This window comes from Pollachius pollachius (assembly GCF_949987615.1).
Source record: "Pollachius pollachius genome assembly, chromosome: 14".
NCBI classification, from domain to species: Eukaryota; Metazoa; Chordata; class Actinopteri; order Gadiformes; family Gadidae; genus Pollachius; species Pollachius pollachius.
In genome coordinates this window covers 17,528,314-17,551,275 of record NC_136947.1, presented here as the reverse complement: position 1 = coordinate 17,551,275, position 22,962 = coordinate 17,528,314, and the positions used below count along the sequence as shown (strand labels likewise).

The window sequence follows — 22,962 nt, the reverse complement described above, 5'->3', positions numbered from 1 at the left end:
GATGTGCTGGGGTGGTCTTGTATCATAAGGACACACATTTCCAGATCCCCTTCCCTCTCCCCCTGAACTGTACAATAGACATCTACAGAGCGGACACCCTAGACCCCCCTGTGACCCCGGCACCAGCCCTGTGCCGCTCCCCGCCTGCATGTTGATCCCAAGAACACTGTGATTCACTGGCCAACACCGGGCCACCGATGTACAGACTCGCCGCCACCGCCGTCACTCTCAACGGCAGCCCCTCGTGTTCGTGTACATTGTGCATATATTCACTCGCTATAACAGGAGGTGTACTAGCAATGCTATAGCCCTCACAGCCATGGATCAACAAGGCAGGGGAACAGTGGTCTGGGGTGCAATGCTTTACATTTAGTTGTTGGGAGGTAACAAAGGGAGGTTTATGTTACGGCCATATTGTGTGTATAGACAGATTCTTTGGTGGGCCCTTTCTTTTTTTCTTTTTACGCCAACAGAGCAATATCACAGAGTGCCCCTAAACGACGGCATCCCCCTTGCTTGCTGCCATCCTCTATTACCCCCCTGAATGCACATTTTCTTCAAAAGGGCTACTACAGAATCAGTAGACTTGATGTCCGACGCCACCCGCTGGTTTATACTGACCATGGTTATGGTTGGAAAATCACTGCAAATTGTTGTCGATGTGTGTCCTCCTTAGACGCTACCTTTATCGAGATACAAAAACACATTGACCGTCTGCAGACGATAAAAGAGTTTAGCCAAGTGACTCAAGTGAGTGGTGGCAAGAAAGCCTTTTGTAGAAATATTAACATTTGCCGATGGTAAACATTGGGGGAATTCTGCGCTCCCTTCTCGAGGGGGTGTCTTGGCTGTGGCCCTTCAGTTGCTGGGCTCAGGGCCAGTGTTCGTGCGCCAACAAGCGGGGGCGTTCACCAACACAAGCAATACAGAGATACTAGCCCGACTAATGCTTTCTGGAGGGACACATCAAATGTGTTGTTTGTCCTGAAAACTGTCTCCACACTCCCAAATCTAAAGCCACTTCTCAAGGCAATAGCTGCATTTGTCTGTAAGTTCACCCAAGCTGTCGAGCCAATCCTCTGTGAGAATTGTTGTGTTGTTTGACATTGAGTGTGTGTGTGTGTGTGTGTGTTTGTGTGTATATAGGGCTGATTGTAAAATATGTGGGGGAAAAAAATGGCTCTGAGATTGGGAGCAATATATGGTACTTACGTAAACAAGTGTATGCTACGCCTATGGAGCATCAACTGCAATATTCAGATCCGTGAGAACTTTTTTAGATTGGTTTTGGTTCAAACGTTTTTCTTCCATGAACGGGTTGACATCACATTCCTGCAGTATTTTTGTCAGCCTGTTTCATTTCAGAGGTACGGGGCCATATCTTAGATGATCAGATCTTAGCTTTTTTAATCACCTAGCTGGAGTGGACCAGAACTTCTTACTGAATTATATTTAGAGAAAGGAGAGAAATAAAATAACTCATTATCCTTGCATCTTATTATGCACAGTGGTGAAACACGACCCACTGCGTCAATGAAGTGAACCAAACTGCATCGTTTTTAACGCCATCTTAGCACCTATTCAAAAAGATATGTTATGAGACAATTTAGGTGCGCAACGGTGCATTGTGTTTAAAGTATTCATCCGTTGGAAAATGTTTTTCTTTTGTTTTAACTGTACCCAAATAGAGTAGGCCTAGTAGTGTCTAAACTTCACTGAACTAAGTTGGGTTTGGACTGCTAGGATTTGTTGTACCTTTGGCTCGCTGAAAACTATTGAGTTTGACCAAATAACCAAGGATGAATGTTGGTGAGCCTTTTCTCTCAGATCTGAAAGAGGTCCCCACTCAGAGATTTCTAGCCATGCCATAGTCACATGGGTCTTACGTTTGTTCAATTCTGGGTTTTCTGGCAGATGAACCTGGCCCTTTAAGTGGATGCAACGGGTTCATGTTCCTCTAACATTGAAAACTCCAGGACACCCTCATCCTCCACCCACCCCCGATGAGCAGACGTACCGTCTCAACACAATCCCACCATGTCATCTGAGTTCCCCAAGAGGCACACTCGGTTTTGTTTTGTACACACCAAACTAAATGTCAAAACCCCATAATGTATCAATCTCAACCCTCATAGGCCTATTGCATACGTGGACCACTGCACAGGCCACGGCAATCACACACGTGCGTGTGCACACACACACATACACACACCAATCTTTATTCAAGCACAAAAGGGCACATGTAAGACCAGACGCATGCATGCACGCATGCCGACTCATCTCTACTGAGCCCATGCAGCGACGCCCACCCTGTGAATAGAAATAACTACAACTGCATGACGGTGAGTCTTTATTGTGCCAGCACGTGTCTCTTTGATGTTACAAGTCCCGTTTGTCCCGTTTCTTTTTTTAAGATTCAAAGACTATGTATTGACTACTCATTGAACTTTATTTTTGAACAGCTTGTGTTACATCTGCAACCAATATGAATGTAGTGAGAACACAGAATTTGCATGAGAGAGTTATTTTCTACCGAGGTTGTTTCTTATCATTAATTGTACTAAATGAGGAATACGTGGAGCTGGAATGCAGCCTGATTGTGACCGGCTTCCTAATAAAAGGACATATCTGCCACAAACCGTCTGACCACGTCATTCTCACTGCTCATTTTTGTGTGGTATCTGAGAATTTGGATAAATCATGAGACTATTTCGATGTCAACCTATTTTGTAGCAGGGCATAAATGTATATAAATATATACATAAGAAAAATATTAAAACAAAACTAATTAAATTCAATAAAGTGAACAGTGTATAGAATTTAGGGGCATCTAATAGGGGAATATAATATTTATAAGTATTTTTTAATAAGTATAATCCGATGCAAATCGTTACCTTAGAATGAGCCGTTGATAATTACATATGGAACGGTTCTCACTCCCTGGACCGCCATGTTTCTACAGTAGCCCAGAGCGAAATAACGGCTGTGGAGAGGACATGTTTTTAATTTAAAATCATAATCGTTTTTCAACTTGTAAACTATGACCTAGAGTTAAGGGCCTTTGTGACAAGTAAAAAAACGAGTATCCACAGTCTCAATATAAATTATAAATCCATCAACATCACTTGACACTTGACAACTTACTGGCCCCAGAGGTCAGGCCACCGCCCACCCTAGCTTTAAATGTATCGTCGGAAGAGGGGGGGGGGGGGGGGGATTCAGTTGGTTGCAATACCCAGACCCACGACTAGAGGCCACTAAACACTGCGCCTTAAGAGGGCTGCCTGCTGTGCTGCTTAAGGGGCTTACGAATAACAGACTTTTTGGAGACGAAAGCATTGCCGTTTTAACTTGATTTTTTTCTGTCTCTTAGAAGCCTGAAGTTCTGGATGGTTCAAGGTCTATGGGTTAGTCGCTGAAAAGGTTAAAAAATTATAGTTTGTATCATCCAAATGAGATCAACTTTTTGCAAGTTGGTTTCAGGTCATGTTCGGCAAGCCACATTATTCAGAATTATGGATTTATTTAATATTCAAAAGGTAATTCAGCTACAATGAGCTGCAAATATATGCTAATTTCATCAACAAAGAAGTAAATGTAAAGGTCCAATTCAGTTGCCAAGTCATATGGCTCTAGGTAGAATATTTTCATCAAGCCAAAAATGTAATCTGTGCCTCAAGTCTTTTTCACATTCAGCCTAGGACATGATTTATAAAATGCTAATGCTGTGCTCACTTCGAGAGGAAGGCATAGTAGGTCACCCTTCAATGGGGTGCTTCCAAGATGCTCATATACTGCCATCGTGTGGTGATATGAAGTACTGTAGCAGTGCAGGGCTGACTATTTACATTTTCTTTACACCCAGTACGAAATAAAAGACAGACGCTTTGGTTATTGTTTTACAGTAAAAAATGAAACCAAAAACAAGACTTTATTAAAGAAGCATAAAAAATAAAACTCTTGATACATTTCTTATAACCGTCAAGTCAGCTCAAATCATATGATTATACAATTTTTCCAGCTCACGGTTAAAAGGTCCATAAACTTTCAAATAAAATATATTTCAATTTTAAAATTTCTTCAATAATTTTTTCTCATTTTGTTATAAATTGCCTATAGGTTGTACACAGAAATAAGGAAAATAAAAAATGAAAAATAAAAATAAATTTGAAGTAATAAAAAGGGTCACATTATTGTCTGGGATATTCAGGTAAGCAAATAAATTGTAAAAATAAAATGTGTAAAAAGTTTTTTTTTTCTTAAAAATCATTTGCCAACGCCTGGTGGCTTTAAGACATGCAGATGGTTAACTTACAAATAATGATACATGTTCTTTAAAAACTACACTTATCGTCAATTAAGTCCTTTAACCTTTCCAAAAATGAGATCCCAATGATTGTATTCAGGGTATATACACAACGCAGGTCAGGCCTGAAATCTAGTTTGCTAACATGTACATTTTGGTAATCTGCATACAAAAAGAATTAAAGCAAAAAGGAGCGTGACGGGGGGAAGGGGGGGGGAAGAGTGTATTGCCCCTCACTGGCATGGCTCTCTCTCTGCATCTTTCTCTTTCATGAAGAGAGAAAGACAAAGGTTAGAGGTCGCTAGTTAGCATGCCTCAGGAAACCCTGTTTTCAAACCTTCGGGAAGGGGGAGGGGATACTTTCAGTTAAGATAATAAACCAATAAAGAAACAGCCATCAATATGAGAATATTTGTACCTTTTTAAAAACAAGTAAGGCTCTGTACATAACCAAAACATTCTCCCATTGGCCAAAAGAGATCCAGGTGCAACAACAGAATTTACATTAGACCCCACACGGCGCTAAAACAAAACGGTCTCTCGACAACGCTCCGCTGGGGACTTCTCGGAGAAGAAGGCCTGACAAAAGGCCTCAACACAGACACATACAACAGTCATTATTTGCCTGTTTGTGTAGACACATCACACCCCCCGCCCCAACCCCTCCCCTAAATCCTGTCTAAATAAGTAGTGAGAAGAAAAAGATGCCAGAGTTTAACATTGGACCCCGTTTGTGGGAAAAGGGTTGTCGGTTGTAAAACATACGAGCGCTGCCGGGCACGAGGGCGGCCGCCGAGAGGAAGGAGAAGGCACCAGCGCTGCAGTGCAGTGAAGAAAAAAAAGACGCTGGTGGACCTACACCCCTCCCCTCCCTCCCTCCCGGATGTGGAACTACAAGTGTTCCCCTCATTCTTAATGCGTTTCAGTAGGGCGGCACACACCCCGAGCACCATAGGCTAATCTCGAGCGCGACACTAGTACAGCTGCAGGGACCACCACCACCCCCCCACCCCACCCCTGGACAAACGAGAACCCATTCAAGTCAAAGCACGCCTCGGTCGCTGTAAAAAACCCCTGGACAGTAGGCTGATGGGATTATTGTTGGGGCCGCCGCGAGTCCTCCGTGTCATAGTAGTAGTGTAGAAGTAAACCGCCGGGGAGCGTTCCAGAGCCGGCACGCAGCGGCAACGCCTGTAACATCTGGGCTGCCGCTGCGTGCGCGTCGACCCCCGGCCAGCACTGCACGTTACGGTGTGTGGCGGCTCACACTGCCCCGGGACGGCCGGGGACAGTGTCCCGCCTGGAGGAGTGGCTGGAGGAGGAGAGGGGAGATGAGGACCCGCCCGTTTGATCCATCGTTACATCGACGCAGTAGAAGTTACATTAGTACATGGCCCCGTGCGTTCTGGGGGGACTGCAATGCCTCCTGTGTTTCCAGGGCATGGCAGGGATCGTCCAGTAAGGAAGTACGATTTAAAAAAACGACAAAAGCAAATAAACAGAATCTGCAGCTGTTGGCTTTTTTTTTTCTTTTAACACGCCGGTGTCTGGAAGCCCTGGATGACCTAGCTACTAGCTGCCGGTTTAGAAGGGTTAGCGGGTGGTCGTTCCTTCTGATGCGTGAGCCTCAATACAAGGCTGGACGCAGCTGCAGAGTCCCGTCTGGAAGCCCTTTTGCATTTGCTTGATTCACTTTTGCGTCTGCGTCATGGCTTGTCTCGCTCGGCGGGCTGATTCTCAGGTCGTTTGAGTGACAGGTGTCAGCAACACAGAAAACACTTTTGGAGGCGGTTACTATGAATTCACAGTAAACACAGGAAAATAACATATACAAACAGAAACGGAGACAACTGCCCTTTAAGGTGTTGCTCAATAACGTTGTTTAAAGTACAAATGTCAAAGGAAATGATACGCCATTTAGTGCATAAAACTTGGCCATGGAGCTCTATACCGGAGTCATAACGGAGTCATTTCAGAGTGCCATACAGCTTTGCTGCTCAAGTGGGGGTGGAAGACCAAAACATAAAAAAGGAACTCAACTGTATGAGCCGTGGTTTTCCTTTTTCTCTGGTTTTTGTTTTTATTTAGAGGGGCTAGGCGTCGCAGTGCATCAGTCTAACTATATCCCCTTTTTACTAGTCTAAGTGGGCGGGGCACTCGCCTCCACCGAGGCCCCTATTGGACAAGTCAATCAATGGATGTGACATCACAAAAAGCCCTATCTAAAATCCTATTATTTAAAAAATACGCCTTGCATACAGCCTGACAAGTCAATAGTCACAAAAAATATTATAAAGAACACTAAACACCCCGATCTTGTTGTAACAGAGAAGAGGGTCTGAGCGAGAGGACTGGCGAACATGGATGGATATCACGGATAACTTCACTACGTTCCGAGGGTCAAGGATTGGTGAAACAGGCCAAAAAAACAGACTTCTTAAAAAGCCATAAGAAAGAGTTTGACGGTGGAAAGAAAGCCCAAAACACAACCCATGGATGAGACCTCGTTCGCATCTACTCTGAACCACATTGAGAGAGAAGAGAGATCTATCATCAGGCACAACAAAGGACATAAATGGAGCTGGGACACATTCTTCAGTGCCAATATGACTTTCTCTAAAGGGGACTTATGTCATATTGCCGTATACATGGTAAAAATGGGGACACGTACAAAATAAAGTGGCATTCATTTAAGTTAATTACGGTAACGCTTAACATTAACGTTCAGTCATTAGTTATCTACAAGCCTTAAGTTAATGACAAACGTATCATGATCAAAACATTAATATCAATTAGATGGTTACTAATTGCTATGTTAAAAGATAATGTTGACTAGCCCTTATAAGCCATATCAAAATTGACCCTTTAGTGACATCACAAGTGGGAGTGTCCTCAGAGGTGAGATCAGCCTAAAACTTGGAGCAGTAAACCGCATAGACTGTTAGGTTGATCTATCCATAGCACCCATCAACAAATCAATATTAATGTTTTGTTAAAGGCTAATAAATGATTTATGACTGAACGTTATATAAAGTGTTAGCTAATTCTGTTTTGAGAATGAGTAAATTCATTCAGAGTCAACAATGCATCATTTTGAGGGTTTTTGTGCTGATTAAGAGGGGGAGTTTCATTCGGGTTTAAAAGGGTTCTGTAGCTGCGTTGGTCGAGTTAGTGCCCGACTACATGCAAGCTTTCTAAAACAAGCTCTGAGGAACCACATCCCATAATGACACAAACACTATGGATGAGAGCGCAGCAGCGAACCAGAGAGGAAAATATTGAGTCTTTTGTTTCAAAGAAGCTCGCGTCCCATTCAGGAGCACGAAGAGGGGGAGGGGGGGGGAAAGACTAGAAAAAGTGTTGACAGCTTCCTCATAAAATATCTTGCGTATAAAAAGTGTCAAAATAAAGGCTGTGAGAAGCAGGCAAAATAGAGATCTTAAGAAGCGGGCATGAGGAGACGTAGGGACGAGGAGCAGACGGCAGAGACCCTGAACTATGGCAGCGCTTCAGGGACTGCTCACAAATGAAGGCCTGAAGAAAGATAAGACACTGGTTTCCTCCCACCTGTTCCCACTGGGAGGCGGTCCGAGGCCTGGCTGGCCGCCACCACCCAGACCGCCCGCAGTTCGCCTCACGCAGACAAAATAAGTCTCTTTAAAATTATTATTATTATTATTATTGTAGTCGTTATTATTATTCATCTTGACAAAGAGTTATCAGCAATAAATCAAATCCTTATATTATGGTTGTCTATGAATGCAGTTGTCCATCCTGGTCCATCCTATGTGTGCGAAGATCCTTAAGAGTGACTCCTCCTCCTCCTCGCTCCTCCTGCAGTTTGTCCATTTTTTTTTGTATTTTTTTAAGATAGTAAGACAACTTGAGTTATGCTCCCACCCCATACAGTAGCCCTACCCGCCCCCCCCCCCGGGACCCTCTTCTCGCTGCTTCCCAGGCCCTCTAGGAGAAGATGCGGATGCACTGTGTGGTGGGCGTGTGGCAGACGGGGCACTCGGGGTCGGCCGACTGGCAGATCTGCCCGGCGCACTCCATGCAGAACAGGTTGTGTCCGCACGGCACCAGCGCCGCCGTCACCTCGCTCTCGAAGCACACGAAGCAGTCCCTGTTGGCCCCGGGGCCCAGGGCCACCAGCCCCGCCACCCCGGGGCCCGGCGTGGCCTTCAGCCGGCTCAGCATGCCGGCGCTGAGGCCGCTGCCGCCCTCCGACTCGGTGGGCGAGCCCCCCGGCAGGGAGGAGGCCGAGCAGGAGGAGTAGCCCGTGGACGAGCCCCCCGAGCTGGAGCTGGACGCGCCCGAGAAGGAGCCCGCGCCCGCGCCGCCCGACTGCAGCCAGGACAGCGTGCTGAGGGGGTCGCTCTGGGCGCGGCGGGCCAGCGGGTGGTCCATGGGGCCTGCCGCGGCGTCCTGGGGCAGCGTGGGGGACAGCCGGGGGGTCACCGCCCCGCCGCTGAGCCCGCTGCTGTTCCGACGCAGAGGCTGCTGCTGCTGCTGGGCGGAGCCGGAGGACTTGCCGCCGCCGCCGCCGTTGACGAAGGGCGCCCAGATGTTGGCGGAGCTGAACTCAAAGCCCAGCTCCTCTGAGGTGGGCATGGTGGCGTCCCCGCCGAAGGTGAAGCCCCCGGCACTGCTGGAGCCGGTGCTGAAGGGGCTGGTGGGGCTTCCCCCGTCCTTGGCCTTGCGGGCGGCGCTGTAGCCGTCGGAGCTCCCGCTGCCGCCGGGCCCGTGGTAGGACGCCGTGGAGGACATCTTGCGGTTGGAGGAGGACGAGGACGAGTGCGGGCCGGACATGGGCGGGGGCGGCGGCGGCGGCGGCGGCGGCCCGCCGTGGTGCCCGGTGGCCTTGGACCACAGGGCCGCCCCCAGGCCGGCGCTGAGGGCGCCCAGGCCCTCCAGGCTGACGTCGGTGCCATTGGTGTGGAAGTCGTTGTCCCCCTGGAGGTCCACGAAGGCGCCGGTCCGCAGGGTGATGTGGGTCTCGATCTCCTCGCGGGCGCGGTCCACGTTCTCCGGCATGCCCGTCACCTCGAACACGGGGTCCTTCTCCCGGCTGGGCGTCACGATGTAGGTGTGGGTCTGCTGCTGGATGCGCTTGATGGTGGCGCCCTTGGGGCCCACGACCAGACCCACCACCCTGTAGGGAACCCGCACCTGCGCCACAACCACCACATGTTACCATCACGCTCACACTCAAATCAATCAAGACAGCTTTCATGCTGGATGGAGGCGATGGAAGGCGACGACGGCGGCGGTGAAGGCGGGCTGACCTGTATAGTGGTCTGCCCGGGCAGGTGAGGGGGCCCGGGGAGGGTGCCTCCCCCGGTCCCGGTGCCGGCCTTGCAGCGGGACGCCCGGATCATGGAGAAGTGCTCGGCGGCTGATACGATCTCTCGCTTGGCCATCTCCACGTCCTCGCGGCGGCCCGTCACGATGAACACAGGCTCCTCCCCGCGCACGGGGGTCTTGATGTAGGTGTTGGTCTTGGCACGCAGGGCCTTGATCTTACAGCCTGGACGCAGTAAGAGAGGACTGGTTACTAATGAGAACTTAGGTAAAAAATGTATAAAGAAATGAAATAATTTAAATGATTGCAACCATCATGTCAAATGATATCAATGTTTGCTTATTTGATCAAAAAGAAATAACTAAGACATGTTATATTTGTCATTATATTTTGGATGCACAATTAAAAATGTGTTGGTCCACATCATCCTTTAATCAGTAGACTGGTTTTATTTGCTTATCTACCATCACCAACATCAATTTTGTAGCGCTGTTGCTTTAAATGTAGACGGTATATCGGTCACAACCAATAGGGCGCACGGTGCGTGATGTCATTCTGGGAAGCAGAAAGCATGGCTTTTTCAAACAAAGAGAACAATGCCATAACGATAAACATAATCTTTCTTGGCTGCACCAAATTTACCAATTGAGTTTACTATATAATATGTATTTCAACCAACTAAGAGAATTAAAAAATAAAAACTCGAAATAGAAAAATGAAATATTAAGAGACCCTGGCAGACGGAGCTGGGCGCAGGGCGTAACACCGCCCAGCCCCGTGTTTGCTCGCCTGCCCCGTCTTAGCCTCAAATTGGCTACCAAAATAAATTAATACAACCCTCAAAACAATAAATGGCCACACAAAACTTAAAGAGGTTCACGGTGATTATTTTAAAAAACGCGGTGGGTTACACACAATTTCTTCGGTACGTTTCTTTTGTTTGGTGCAGCCTGCTAGACATGTCCAGACTCCGACAATCTGCCGCTTTGTCTGACCCTCTCCTACCCCTCCCCCCTCCCTCCTACTTATGATCCACATACACAGAAGCTCTGCCAAGCCATTGTCTAAATACGGGTCTAAACCACATGCAAATATGATAAACATGTTACTTCAGCGCTGTACATCTTGCGGGAGCAAATTAAGGCAGCGACATTGATTGCAGTCACCAGCGCGAACTCCCTTCATTCACACCTGGTGGGCTGTAAAACTTATGACACCCATCAGTCACCCAAACAAAGAGCCGCCTGCATGCTTCTTACGGAGGCCGTTTATATAATCAATAAAAACGACCGCCTTGGTCATAAAATAAACAAGGCTCTTACCTTGTCGTCCCACGATCTCGGCCACATGTTCGGAGCTGGGGACGGGCACGCACTCGGTCATGTTGACACTTCTCTTTCGGTTACAGAGGACGCTGCTTTGTTCCCCGTGGAGCATGGAGTGGGAAGCGGCCATGTGGTACCCGCCTGAGCCGTAGTACTCTGGGGACGGGGAGCAGGACGTCGGACTGTCCCGTGAACCATTGGGGTGTTCCATCATTTGTAGGTCCACGTAACCTCCCCCGTTACAGTTCTCGGAGCCCGGTCCCTGGGTCCCGTCGAGCGGGTCCACCAGTCCCCCTCCGTTGCCACCACAGTCCACCTTCTCCAGGGCCATCAGTGACAGCTGGTCTAGGGCGTACCGGAGCGCTTCTTGGTGATCCTCATCCCGGGATTCTTGGTCCGTTTCTCGGGGCAGACCAACCCCGTTGTGCTGACTGCTGACTACCATGTCGTGGTCCATAATCTCGGGGTGGAATAATGGGCTAGGCATCTTCCCGTGGAAATCACATCAGATCCCAAATGGACCAAGAAATGAGTTGAGCGCGCACTATAAGAAAAAAACATAAATAATATAAGTGCAAATTGTATTACATAAACGGGCAAGTGATAAACCATTTATGGTTTGTTTGTTTCACACAAGGAAGACCCCTTAACAGTCATGTTTTGTGAGTCTTGCTTTGTCTGCTGTTTCTTTTTGTCTGGCAATCCAAGTTGGATGTTGTTGTCTCCCCAGGACGGAGTGCAGCCCATGGAACGCCGTTCAAAATGTAAATGTAATCTCGCTATAGACCATTCACCTATAAATCGTCACATGTGTAAATCAATTTAAATAGATAAGAGCTGTTGGTTGCTTTTGCCAGCCACGCTAGCTAGTCCCACACAGTAGGTTCTCAGTCACGTTGCCGACCCCTTTGTTTGGGAGTACTAATGCTAGCTGGTTAGCTCTGGGCTGATAGTCGAGCTAAAACCAAGTTCTTGTCAAATTCTAGTCAGACAGCACTTAACAATTACAAACATGAGAACGGCATTAACTTATTTACCTTGAGCGTCTTGCCCTTTCGCTTTGATCCCTCTTGCGTCTGGTTATTTCTTGAAGGAAAGATGAGAAGAGCCAGGAGGCGACCAGTTTGTCCTGTGAGCTAGCAAGCTAGCTAGCACGCTAAATTGGGGGCGTTGAAGAAAATGTTTAAAAATGAAAAGAGGACTAACTGTGCACAAGATCTCAATGAGGTCGTACGCCAAAGCATGCAGGTGTCCCCCGCAAAGCAAACCGGTTAGGTGACAATCATTTGAATTCCATGCAGATAAATTACCTTTGAGTAAGACCCAGTTTCTTGCTCCTTCTCCCTCCTGTTCCCTGACCCTGGTCCACCGCCTTTGTCTCGCCGAGCGCACGCCGCTCAGACTGTCTCCTCCACACGGGACTGACGTCACCCGCGACACAACAATGGGTTCAAAGGCCATGGAATACACGGAGCGCATCACAGCTAAGCTTATTTTGTTTTTGTCGCTCGATATTGTTTGTGCGATTTTTAACACATGTTTTTAGATTGCAAAATTAATACCATTTTGTGAGGTATTGATTGTTACGTAATATGATGTATTCTATTTTGTCATGGTAGGGTGTGTTCATCATGGCTTCGCGAGGAACGGTTTTTTTTGGGTGGACCCACAAAAGAATGATGCTCATGATGTAGGTCGTGGTTTATTTTGATAAAAAAATAACAGGTTGGCTATGTAAATGGTTAGTACTTAAGACATGTACTGAGATAAATGCACAAAGATTCAACCAAGACGAGTTAGGAAAAAGGTTACATTTATTGGAGTGGCATAACGTGGTACAGAAAATATTTGTGAAAACAAATCTTGGGGGGGGGGGGGAAGGGAAAAAAAAGGTGGTGGGAGGTTCAATCAAAAATAATATCAGTCTTCTCGGTACACATACAAATTATAAATCCCTGTTTAATTTATACAGGGACGATGATCGTACATTTACAAACATGTTTGGTTTATCCCATAAAAATGAACAACAGTAATACATTTTGAACACAAAATAAAACCGTGTAAACAGGTTTTGGGGCACAACGAAAAGAAAGGGAAAAAACATAAAGAAAAACAACTTCTTCCCGTGTAAACATGTTAAACAATCATCACATCAAAACACTTATTCACAGTAACTGGAGTGCTATACGCACGTAAACATACCAGTTAAACACTTCAAGGGCACTTACACTTGCCGGAGAAGGTTGTAAAACAGCAAGACATTCGGAGAGAGAACAGTTAAACAAGCTTTTCAGCTCACACTTAACTGAAACATTCACATACAATGCAAAGTCTCCCCCCACATAACTCGTTTTAGCTTGAGTTCCCCAAGAAAGCATCAAGTTGAGCACCATCTGTAACTGCCACCATTCTGAAACATGAATAGAGGTAAACGGAATAAAATGGGACTGGCAAAAAACATTGAACTGCAACTATCCGGTCAAGGATAAATTATCTATTGTCAAAATAAAATTAAAAAGGAATAATAAATTGAACATAAAAACGGAATATCTTGAATAAAATGTCAGCTTCACCGTTACAAAAGTCTGAGGTAAATCTTGATGGTTGCAGTCGTTTGAAGTCCTTTCTACGCAAGAGAATGGCCCTTTCTATGCAACTCCTTGGGAAAAAAAATCCTGGAATTAAATAATGTTATTACTGTGGTTATTCATTATACATTTCTTCTGATAAATCTCATTCACCAACAGGTACATCAGTATTTGATCCGAGCAGCTTTCGGCTGGGAGTCAAACACCATCTCCACGAGGCTTCCCTCACCCGAATAAAGACTATGAACATGCAATGCTGTCGCACATCATATGCACGTGTAAAGCAGTACCCGATTTGAATGCTTACCTGTTTCATGGGAATTTCATCTGAAGGCGTGCTATTCGTCCACATCCATGGTGGTACTGGTGGTTAATGATTTTGATTCAGCCGTTTTGTCCTCCAAGTGAGCCAGCATGTCCGCCATCAAGGCCTTTTCCAATCTCCTCCTCACGTTGTGCACCATGTCCTCCTGTTTCCTGTCACAGTAGAGAAGATGATGGATGGTTCTCTGTTCTTTATTTGACAGTTTACAGGTACAGGCACTTGATGGCAACCATCAATGCTTTGAATGTATCCCCCTCACAGGAAGTGGTTCCAACTGAACCAAAACAGCTGTTTTGGTTCTGGACACTGGACACAGTATAAATTCAATCAATGGTTACATCGCACATCTATCACAAGTATCTAGCAGTGCTGTGGAGGCGTTGATATATGGCGTGTGGATGGTGCCAGACATACCCTTCCTCAAGCAGCAGGCTAACCCCACTCTGCTAGACACCTTTACATTTGAGTCTGAATGGATAGGACTGATGGAGCACTGGGAAAGCCTTCCTTTCAACTTTGCCAACTTTGGCACCGCAGCATTACATAAATAGAGTATACATAGCTCATTGTACAGCATATTGGACCTTTACTGTCATCTGGTAGTTGTTATTACACATTTAATAATCTGTTAAAGGGTTTCCTAACCCGGCATCTGCCTCAATGAAGGCTAAGAGGGGCCTAATTTCTAAAATACAAAGATTGATGGGTGCACATTTTACACTGAAATATGCTCAACAATTCTGTCAGAGTTGTATGAACAATATAGTATTGTGCTTAAAGCTATGGTGAGCAATACATTAAGAGGTTTTTTCTGTCATTTACTTGTGAACATAACCGGACCGTTCCTCAAGACAATGCAAACCAATTGCTAAGCTAGTGGGATGATTTTTCAGAAATGGCCTACCCTAATTTTAACTCTGTAATTCTCATGTTACAATTGGTATTTAAAAAAATAGCGCCAGTCTGGTAAAGGTCTTCAATGCTCAAAATCCAACACCAATCTGCTTTGACAGGGAATCCATGGCCAAATTAACATCCCACATTTCAGGAGTCAATGCGTATCCTACCTGATATCGTCATCAGTCACCATGAAGGCCTTGCAGAGTGGCTGTGTGGTGTTCAGCCACACCCCTGGATTCTTCTCTACTGCGGATGTGTGCTGTCCTGTGACAGGCTTAGGACTGGTGTGAAGTGCACTGGTAATGGCGGAAATTAGGGACCTGTCTGAACACACAGGGCCAACACCTGGGGAGAACAAAGAACAGGCCCGGATCAAGCCAAGGGAAATTACACGTTACCTAATTGTATCAAGTGCAACAGAGGAATGTATTCCCCGTCTCACCCTGTAAGCCCTTGGGAAGATCCATGGACTTCACTAGCTCCTCTGCAATGTCGAAGGCATTGAGACCACTCAACTTTTTCTCCCAGAATAACTAAGGAAAAAACAATTAGAAAGGGAGTGAACAGTTTTCTTCAACACAAAAGCTCATAGTTTGAGGAACCTTCCATGAAGGACATATTCCACATAAATATCCCCAATTAAATAAAGACACAACTGAACAGATCTTCACACGTCATTGAAAAATGTATTGCTCTGTATCCGTTACTGCACTCATCTTTATAACTATCTTTATTCATAATCGCCCTTTCACATATGCACTGTAAGACAGACATTCTCTAGATTACACCCGGAGGGGCTGTGTGTGTGACGCAAATGTCCGAATCCACGCCTCAAGAGTTTACCTGGCCAGGCCCCTAGTGTAAAATCCAGGGCATCGGAGCGCCAGAGAATTCCCAACGAGCGAGTGGGTGTGTTTGCGGACATGTTGATGACGTTTCTATCATGTGGCTGGCGCGAAACCAGGAGCATGGAGTGTAGCTGCTTCCTACTTTTCTCTTGTCTGCATTTTGCCTTCTAACTTCTTTCTCCTTTCCACTATTCTGTTGATATTTCATTTAGGTCTTAATAAATTCAGTGTTGATATCACTGCAGCATTTCCAAGTTGGAAGCCTCACCCGCAATCGTTGCTGTGTTGTAAACAAAACACTGCGATTATCAATGCATACTTTTGCGTCACATCCTGCCTCCTACACACTCTGCCCAAGCGCCGCCCCTCGCCTAAAGTATCCAGAGTATCTTCAATATGCATGAACACGTCTGTGCGGCTTATCTCCGGCTGTGCGTTTCATATGTGCAAGGGCAACTCCGGATCATCCCTCGACCCGATTCTCCAGAGATTATACAGAGTTCATGTGTCAAAGGCCTATAGTATTCATGAGCTAAACTTTGAGTTTAGCTCATGAATACATTCCAAAAAGGACTGCCAGGCTTGCCACTCTATGAACTTACAGTAGACAATGCACTGGACTGTCTGGTATTGCTGGAAAATATTACAATTCACTTTGTCTATGTCAGCTATATCCTTCCAATTGCAGCAAGTTGCATTCAGTAAATACAAGCTCATTATTAAACCGTAGAAATGTGAGTGCAACATGTAGCATTTTGACTCACCTGTTTTGGCTGATCAAGAGCCTTATGCGGATCTGTCTTCACCTTGTTGGTTGGATGATTTGTCACCTTGGTTACAGGCTGTTTAAAGATTGAAGCTGTCTGTCTGACTGGCAGGGTTGTGTTAAGGTCAGGCTTGGACTTCAATGAAAAGGTGACAAAGAATATGGTTAAGAGGTTGGCATTGATCCATTTCTTCAAAGCCAATACATTTTACAAAATAAAAAATGATCCAGAAGAAAATTACTGCATCCACCAGTTAATTATATATAGTATCTATAAAGGATATAACCTCCTAATAAATTATAATTGTTTTACAATACGGCAATAGTTTCACAACACTATTAATAGTCTCAATTTGAGAAATATCTTCCAAACACAGGTTGACACAAAATTATGACATAACAAAGGGCGTTCTCCGTTAACATTGTCCTTCATAAATATTCACCTTAATATGACTGCTGTGAGGAGGATGCTTATGCCGGTTGTGCTGGAGTTTGGCCGTGAGCATTCTTCCTGTGGTGGGGTCGATGGCATGCACGCCCGTGCTGTTGCCCAGACACCGGGCGATGTGTGGCTTATTCAGGAATCGCTTCGTAGGTATACTGTGGAGGCAGCAAACAGATCACCTTACTATCATTCAGCATGCTCCCTGCAGCGTCGTAATCGACTGTTGTGCGCGTTCGTTTATTCGTGTATTTAAGTAAACATCAACAATGGTCGGTGGTCTTTGACCGTCAATGCGTTGCAAAGGTCACGTATCCGTGTTAAGGCCTATCAAGTCAAACATTTGTAAACAATGAAAGTTAACTTGCTAGTCAAACTAGCCGACATTAGCTACAACTACCGGGACGTTAAGAGTTAAACAACTATTCGAAGCATGACTTTGCCTGCGCCTTCCGTCAAACAACACACATTAAGACATTAGAGACGTAGATTCGCTAACAAAGCTGCACTACTTAGCCCTTGAGCGGTGTCAGTGTAAGGACCAGGCAATGTGTTTGTTAGCTAGGCTAGCTGGTAGGTCCTGAATCTGCATAAAGTAGCCGATGCGTTCGTGCATTTATTGAAACAACAAAAACTCAAAGTATAACTTTTTACCCCTTTCTCTCCATCCTTTCAGTCTTTGTAGAAGATGTTTTTCTGATATAAAAAGTTGAGGTAGCGTAACTTAGCAAGATCCGGATTAGCTAGTGTTTAGGGTTTCCCGTGTTGTCAGCTGTCCTGCTTTCTCCCGTCTAGACTTTATTAGATCACTCCGCAACCACTAACGAGCCATCCGTCGGCAGCGCCTCTAAAAACTAGTCCCACGATTACAAAGGATTTTGCTAGATTGTGTGCAATGAACAGAAATGAATTGGCATGCATGTTTGTAAACATTATGGTAACGTTTATGAAATGCTGAAACTAAATACAATGCATTAATTGATAATGTATTAAGAAACTATGGGAAAATACTGTGCATTAAACAAATGTGTATAGCTTTAACCATAGGTTAAATACTCATAAGCGGACTTTGTTTAACACTACACAAATGCACAAAATATCCATAAAGATGAAATATAGACGAATGCTAAAGATATTCCTCAGCTTTTGCCAAAAAATAAATATGAATAGCCTAAATTAAATATAATAAAATATATACAATATCTTAACGTTTTATTTTAATTACTTTTTGAAGCCAATGTACCAATAAACAATGAAGACCAATTGTTTCTGTATTTTGGTCATTGCCTTTCAAAATGTTCGATTTTACTGTACAGGATATAAGCATTTTATGGAAGATTTAACCAGTCAATGCATATGTAGCCTATGTTTTAATTCATGCATCCCTCTCAGTGAGGTGACTCAAATGTCGCTGGGCCATAAGGCACGGGAACAACATATCACATTACACATGATAGATACGAAGAATAGCAAATGCCAAATATACTTATTCAAATGACTCTTTCACCGTCCCATTCACCGCTTGAGTTCATGTAAAAACAAATGACTATAACTAGGTTTCCTAAATAAAGGTGTCCCCAATTAAATGTCCCTATTCAAAAATGTAGTTGAGAGGCACTCTTGAAAAGCCAGTGAACCCAAAACCATTTTTTTGGTTTTAAACATTGTAATGGTTGTAACATTGAATATGATCATCAACACAGAGAACTATACTATTGCATCACTGTTACCAAAATAACATAAAAAAGGTCAAATCCTATGTTTTTTTCTCACCAAAGGACAATTTGAACGGGGCCACTCTGCTGCAAACACAGGTGGCGTTCTTTTAGTGACGTCTGAGTGCCCTTTCCAAGGCACTGAGACGTGACTAAAATAGCAATCACCTGACATACCTTTGGCATCACATTGCAGCATTTATTTTGGTCTGGAGAATGTATCCACAACACAATGTCTAAAAAAGTGCAATCTTTTGATTAACGATGGCGTGTAGGATATATCAATGGAGTGGTCATATAATTGTGTTACTCACCTCGTCAAACATTGATAGGAATACTTTTTTACTATAATTGTCAAAAGGAATACATGAAAACATACTGATAACATTTTTCCAATAGTATTTTCTTAAATAAAATACATCGCGAATACCAGTAGTTCACTTCCGGCTCAGTCCTGCTCATCCATAGCCTCTGCCCTGTGGGCTGATTCTGGAGCCAGCGGCGCTCATGGCTCCAACAGGTATGGTTGCAGGTTGTTGACCTACTATGTCCTATGGGCCGGGGACAAAGGAAGGAGATTAAAGGGGACAGAAGTCCTCCACCTCTTCTTTAATAATTCTAATTAATTGAATGAGGGATGTTTTTTGACAAAAACAATAATAACCAATCCCTCGATTAGATGCGTATGTGCTTGGAAAGAGGAAAAAGACATTATAGGGAGCAATTTATATTCTGTCACTTGCAGCCTTTTATGGAGGTGGAAATATTGCCACCCTGTGTTCATCTGGGGATACAGCAATTTCAGTGTAATTTATAGACTCAAACCCCTAGATCAGGGGTCTCAAATTCGCGGCCCGGGAGCCAATTGAGGCCCGCGTGATGATATTTTGTGGCCCCCTACTTGACATCAAAGTTTAGTGTTAGTGCGGCCTGCGCGTTGTTGTCAAAAGCACATTTTTGCTGAGTGGCTTGCCACGCTTTTTTATCACTTGTGATAGGGTGACCAGATATCCCGGTTTTGCCGGGACAGTCCCAATTTTGAGTTGCGTGTCCTGAGTCCCGACAAAAGCCAAAGGACGCTAAAATGTCCCGGTTTCCACCAACCGCTATGAAATGTCCCCTATTATCAGCGATTACATAGCCAACGTGATCTAATTATAGCCCGATCATTAACTTAGATTGGGTCAGTTGTGCCCCTTTTTTTGTGGAATACTTGATGCGGCCCAGCCTGACCCAGACTCTACCTCCAGCGGCCCCCAGATAAGTTGAGTTTGAGACCCCTGCCCTAGATATAAATGAGAATAAGAGAGTAATCGGGATGCCCTTTCGTAAATTCTAACCTTAACCTGGAGAGGATACTGATATAAGTATTGTCTTAATGATAGCATCACAGTCTTAGGATGTGATGCTAAGAATGAATTATAATATGTATAGTTAATATGGTGATTTTATTATAAAATAACTATACTATCATAATTTAAAACTTACTTTCACCACTTACATAAACTACTCGTAATTTCCCTTGAATTTGCTTGCTGTTGATAATCCAGTAGCTAAAGTGGACCACATCTCCCACCGTCCCCTTAACAGCCATGGAGGCGACCCTGCACAGAGAACAAGAGCTTGATTAGTTATTCACTTACTTCAGCGTACTATCAAATTAATATATAATGCCATTATATGTTAGTAATAATATATAATGTCAAACAAATGGGTTAAATCTAATGTGTACTAGTAAAACAAAAGTTGTCTGTAAACATTCTAGAACAGCTAAGTTATATTTGAGGACATCAAGCAATCTGGTATTTAGAAAGTGTAGAAAACAGACAAAATGTAAGGATGACTGGCAGCATTGTGAGGTAGGCAACCAAGTAGTTACGGAAAACGGCCGGGGTTGCCAGCTTGGGCGGGAAATCGGGCCCAATCTGGCAACACTGACTACGGATAGCCTGTGAGCGAGGTAAACCGACCAGCAGTTCAGGCTGGTTGGCCTACTAGCCGTTCATGGTCATTCATAGTGGGAGCTGACTGATCGAATAAGTCTTACCAGGATTGGCGATGTACACATTGTTCTTCCTGGTGAATTTAGAAGTCAATTTAGTTTGTTCCGCCACGTAAACAAAGCAAGCGAAAGTCTGGAAGGTCGAAACTCTATATCTACTAGCGCCCAGGCATCATTGCGCACGCGCAACAAATCTTCTGTAAACACTAGTTGGCAGTCACCGTTTAGTTTGATGAATAATACCTCGCAAAGGTTTATTTTAGTATTAGCTGTAGTATTAACATGGAACCATGTAAGACAAAAAATGGTTAGCTGATCGCTAGATAATATTTGTAATGTATTGGGATCATTTAACTAATATCCATTTGCGGTACTGCAGTTGTTTTATATGAAGGCCTATGCAGTGCAGCTCAGTAAATTAGAAAAACACAGAACCGAAATCACCGAATTAATAAAAATAACTAAGTATAATAGAATGTCAATTTACATATACCCTATACAAAGCAAAACATTACCTTTGCCGTTGTCCATAGCAGAAAAAAGCCTTATGTAACCATTTATTAGTATTTTTTTCCATTTAGCTCAAACAAGACATTGGAAAATGTATGTATTGTTATTAAAAATGGCACATTTATTGCTACATTACTGTTATATACACGACAGCTCTCAATATCTACTTTATATATAAAAAATAGGAAACTGGAGGCACTTTGAGGACATACCTTACATACATAGTGTCCCCAAATATGATGATGAGACAGTGGCTTGTGGAGCAGTGTATCTATTGTGTACAAGAGTAGGTTGAGTTGGTCTTCCCCCGCCAAAAAAATAACACAAAATATCTTGTGCGTCTTGGAACACAGAATATACTGTAGAAATCTTTCTCATAAAGGTAAATGAAATGTAGCAATGTGTAATTTCACTTTCATACATCTGACCAAAAGCGCACCCAGATAATTTGGGTGTGCGGGACAGGAGTTGGGGAGAATTGACAGCGCTGATCCATCGGGCGAGCATGAAACAAACGGACAAAATGACCAATATTTGTATACAAAACACTGTTACATATCAGTATCCGTTTACAATAAAACTGATGTGGACATACCGCTGTACATATATAATGCACTTGCCATCAGGGATGAAGATATATTTCTTAAATAAATTCAGTACATACTAGATACGTTTGAAATAGTCGTTAGGGTCCTCTTACCAAGTTAAAAACATGATGTAATCAGGGTGTTTTCCCCTCTCCTATAAATTCATTAACTATATCTTACTTCACGAACTGACAGAAATCAGTGCCATGAAGTGTCATTGTTCATTTTGATGAGCTGGGATGTACGTTTAATTGTTCATTTTGATGAGCTGGGATGTAAATTGAATTGTTCATTTTGATGTGCTGAGACAATGTCAAATGTCCTAAGTAAATCTTTTTTTTTTTTTAAATACATGTTTTTATAAAAAGGTACAACCTAGTAGTCTTTCACTGTGTAGTAGACAGGTATTCAGGCACTAGTGAGCAACCATTATCAAAACTCCCAAAGTCAGGAAAAGACTAAGGCCACCCTTTTGATTTGTTTATATGTTTCATATGCTGTCATAATGAAACTAGGAATATTAAGCAGATTGTACACAACAAACGCACCTAACAATAGTCAGTAATTGATATGGGCCGGGACATCAGTCAAAGGAAGAGTGGGGCTTTGGTGAAGAAAATGTTCCAACAAAAGTATGTATTATGACACCCAACTTGCAAACGGCAGAAGATTTCCACTATGCCTCGTGTTATAGTACATTTTTTGAAACGTATTTTGAAAAAGCATAGCAATTTTGTGCTGCTGGTAGAAAATATTGGCATTTCTAACATCCAAGCACCGGACACAAATCCATTTAAAATAAAAGGGGTACACCTCACTTTGTTCCTGGCATCTAAATTGAGCTTTCTTCAATTTAAACAATGTAAACAAACAAACAAAAAGCATTCCAAAAGTAAAAACTGATACATCTATCTTACAAAGTAAAAAATACAATACAAAAACTGAAAGATTATTAAATTCTACAAAATAAAGGAAGATTCTTACAAACATGTTTGCAATAATAATAAAAAAAACGGGAAGATGGGTTGGGGGGACTGGGGGAGATCGGGGGGGGGGGGGGGGGGGGGGGGATGGGGACACCAAATGCAACAACAGCCAAAATAAAACATGAACAAAGAAACAAATCAAAACAATGGCAATGGGGTAATACTACCAGAAGGTAGCGCAATAACACTCATGATCCCTTTCAAATCTTTTTTTTTTTCCCCCAATTTCCTGGTTAAATGCAGTTTACTAAAATACAGTTCGCTCTCAGTCCTACATTAAGTCTCCCACATCCGGGTGAGTGTGGCCCTGGCCACAACAGAAGGTTCTCCGCCGTACGGTTATGAAAAGTGTCCAAA

At 43.9% G+C, this 22,962-nt stretch overlaps 2 protein-coding genes across 2 annotated transcripts; both read right to left on the bottom strand.

Moving 5' to 3' along the window:
* Nucleotides 1-8,248: 8,248 nt before the first annotated feature.
* On the bottom strand, nt 8,249-12,312 carry LOC307085460 (RNA-binding protein MEX3B). The gene is made up of 5 exons (XM_079750266.1): nt 12,247-12,312; nt 11,974-12,092; nt 10,934-11,480; nt 9,595-9,836; nt 8,249-9,478 (listed from the first exon to the last, which is right to left on the bottom strand). The coding sequence occupies exons 3-5, from the start codon at nt 11,421-11,423 to the stop codon at nt 8,270-8,272; spliced, it is 1,941 nt and encodes a 646-aa protein (XP_079606392.1). The 5' UTR covers nt 11,424-11,480; nt 11,974-12,092; nt 12,247-12,312; the 3' UTR covers nt 8,249-8,269.
* Nucleotides 12,313-12,732: 420 nt separating this feature from the next.
* LOC307086313 (methyl-CpG-binding domain protein 3-like) lies at nt 12,733-17,595 on the bottom strand. Its single transcript, XM_079751471.1, has 7 exons — nt 17,460-17,595; nt 16,807-16,963; nt 16,362-16,499; nt 15,192-15,282; nt 14,917-15,094; nt 13,832-14,001; nt 12,733-13,611 (listed from the first exon to the last, which is right to left on the bottom strand). The coding sequence occupies exons 1-6, from the start codon at nt 17,471-17,473 to the stop codon at nt 13,863-13,865; spliced, it is 717 nt and encodes a 238-aa protein (XP_079607597.1). The 5' UTR covers nt 17,474-17,595; the 3' UTR covers nt 12,733-13,611; nt 13,832-13,862.
* Nucleotides 17,596-22,962: the final 5,367 nt, after the last annotated feature.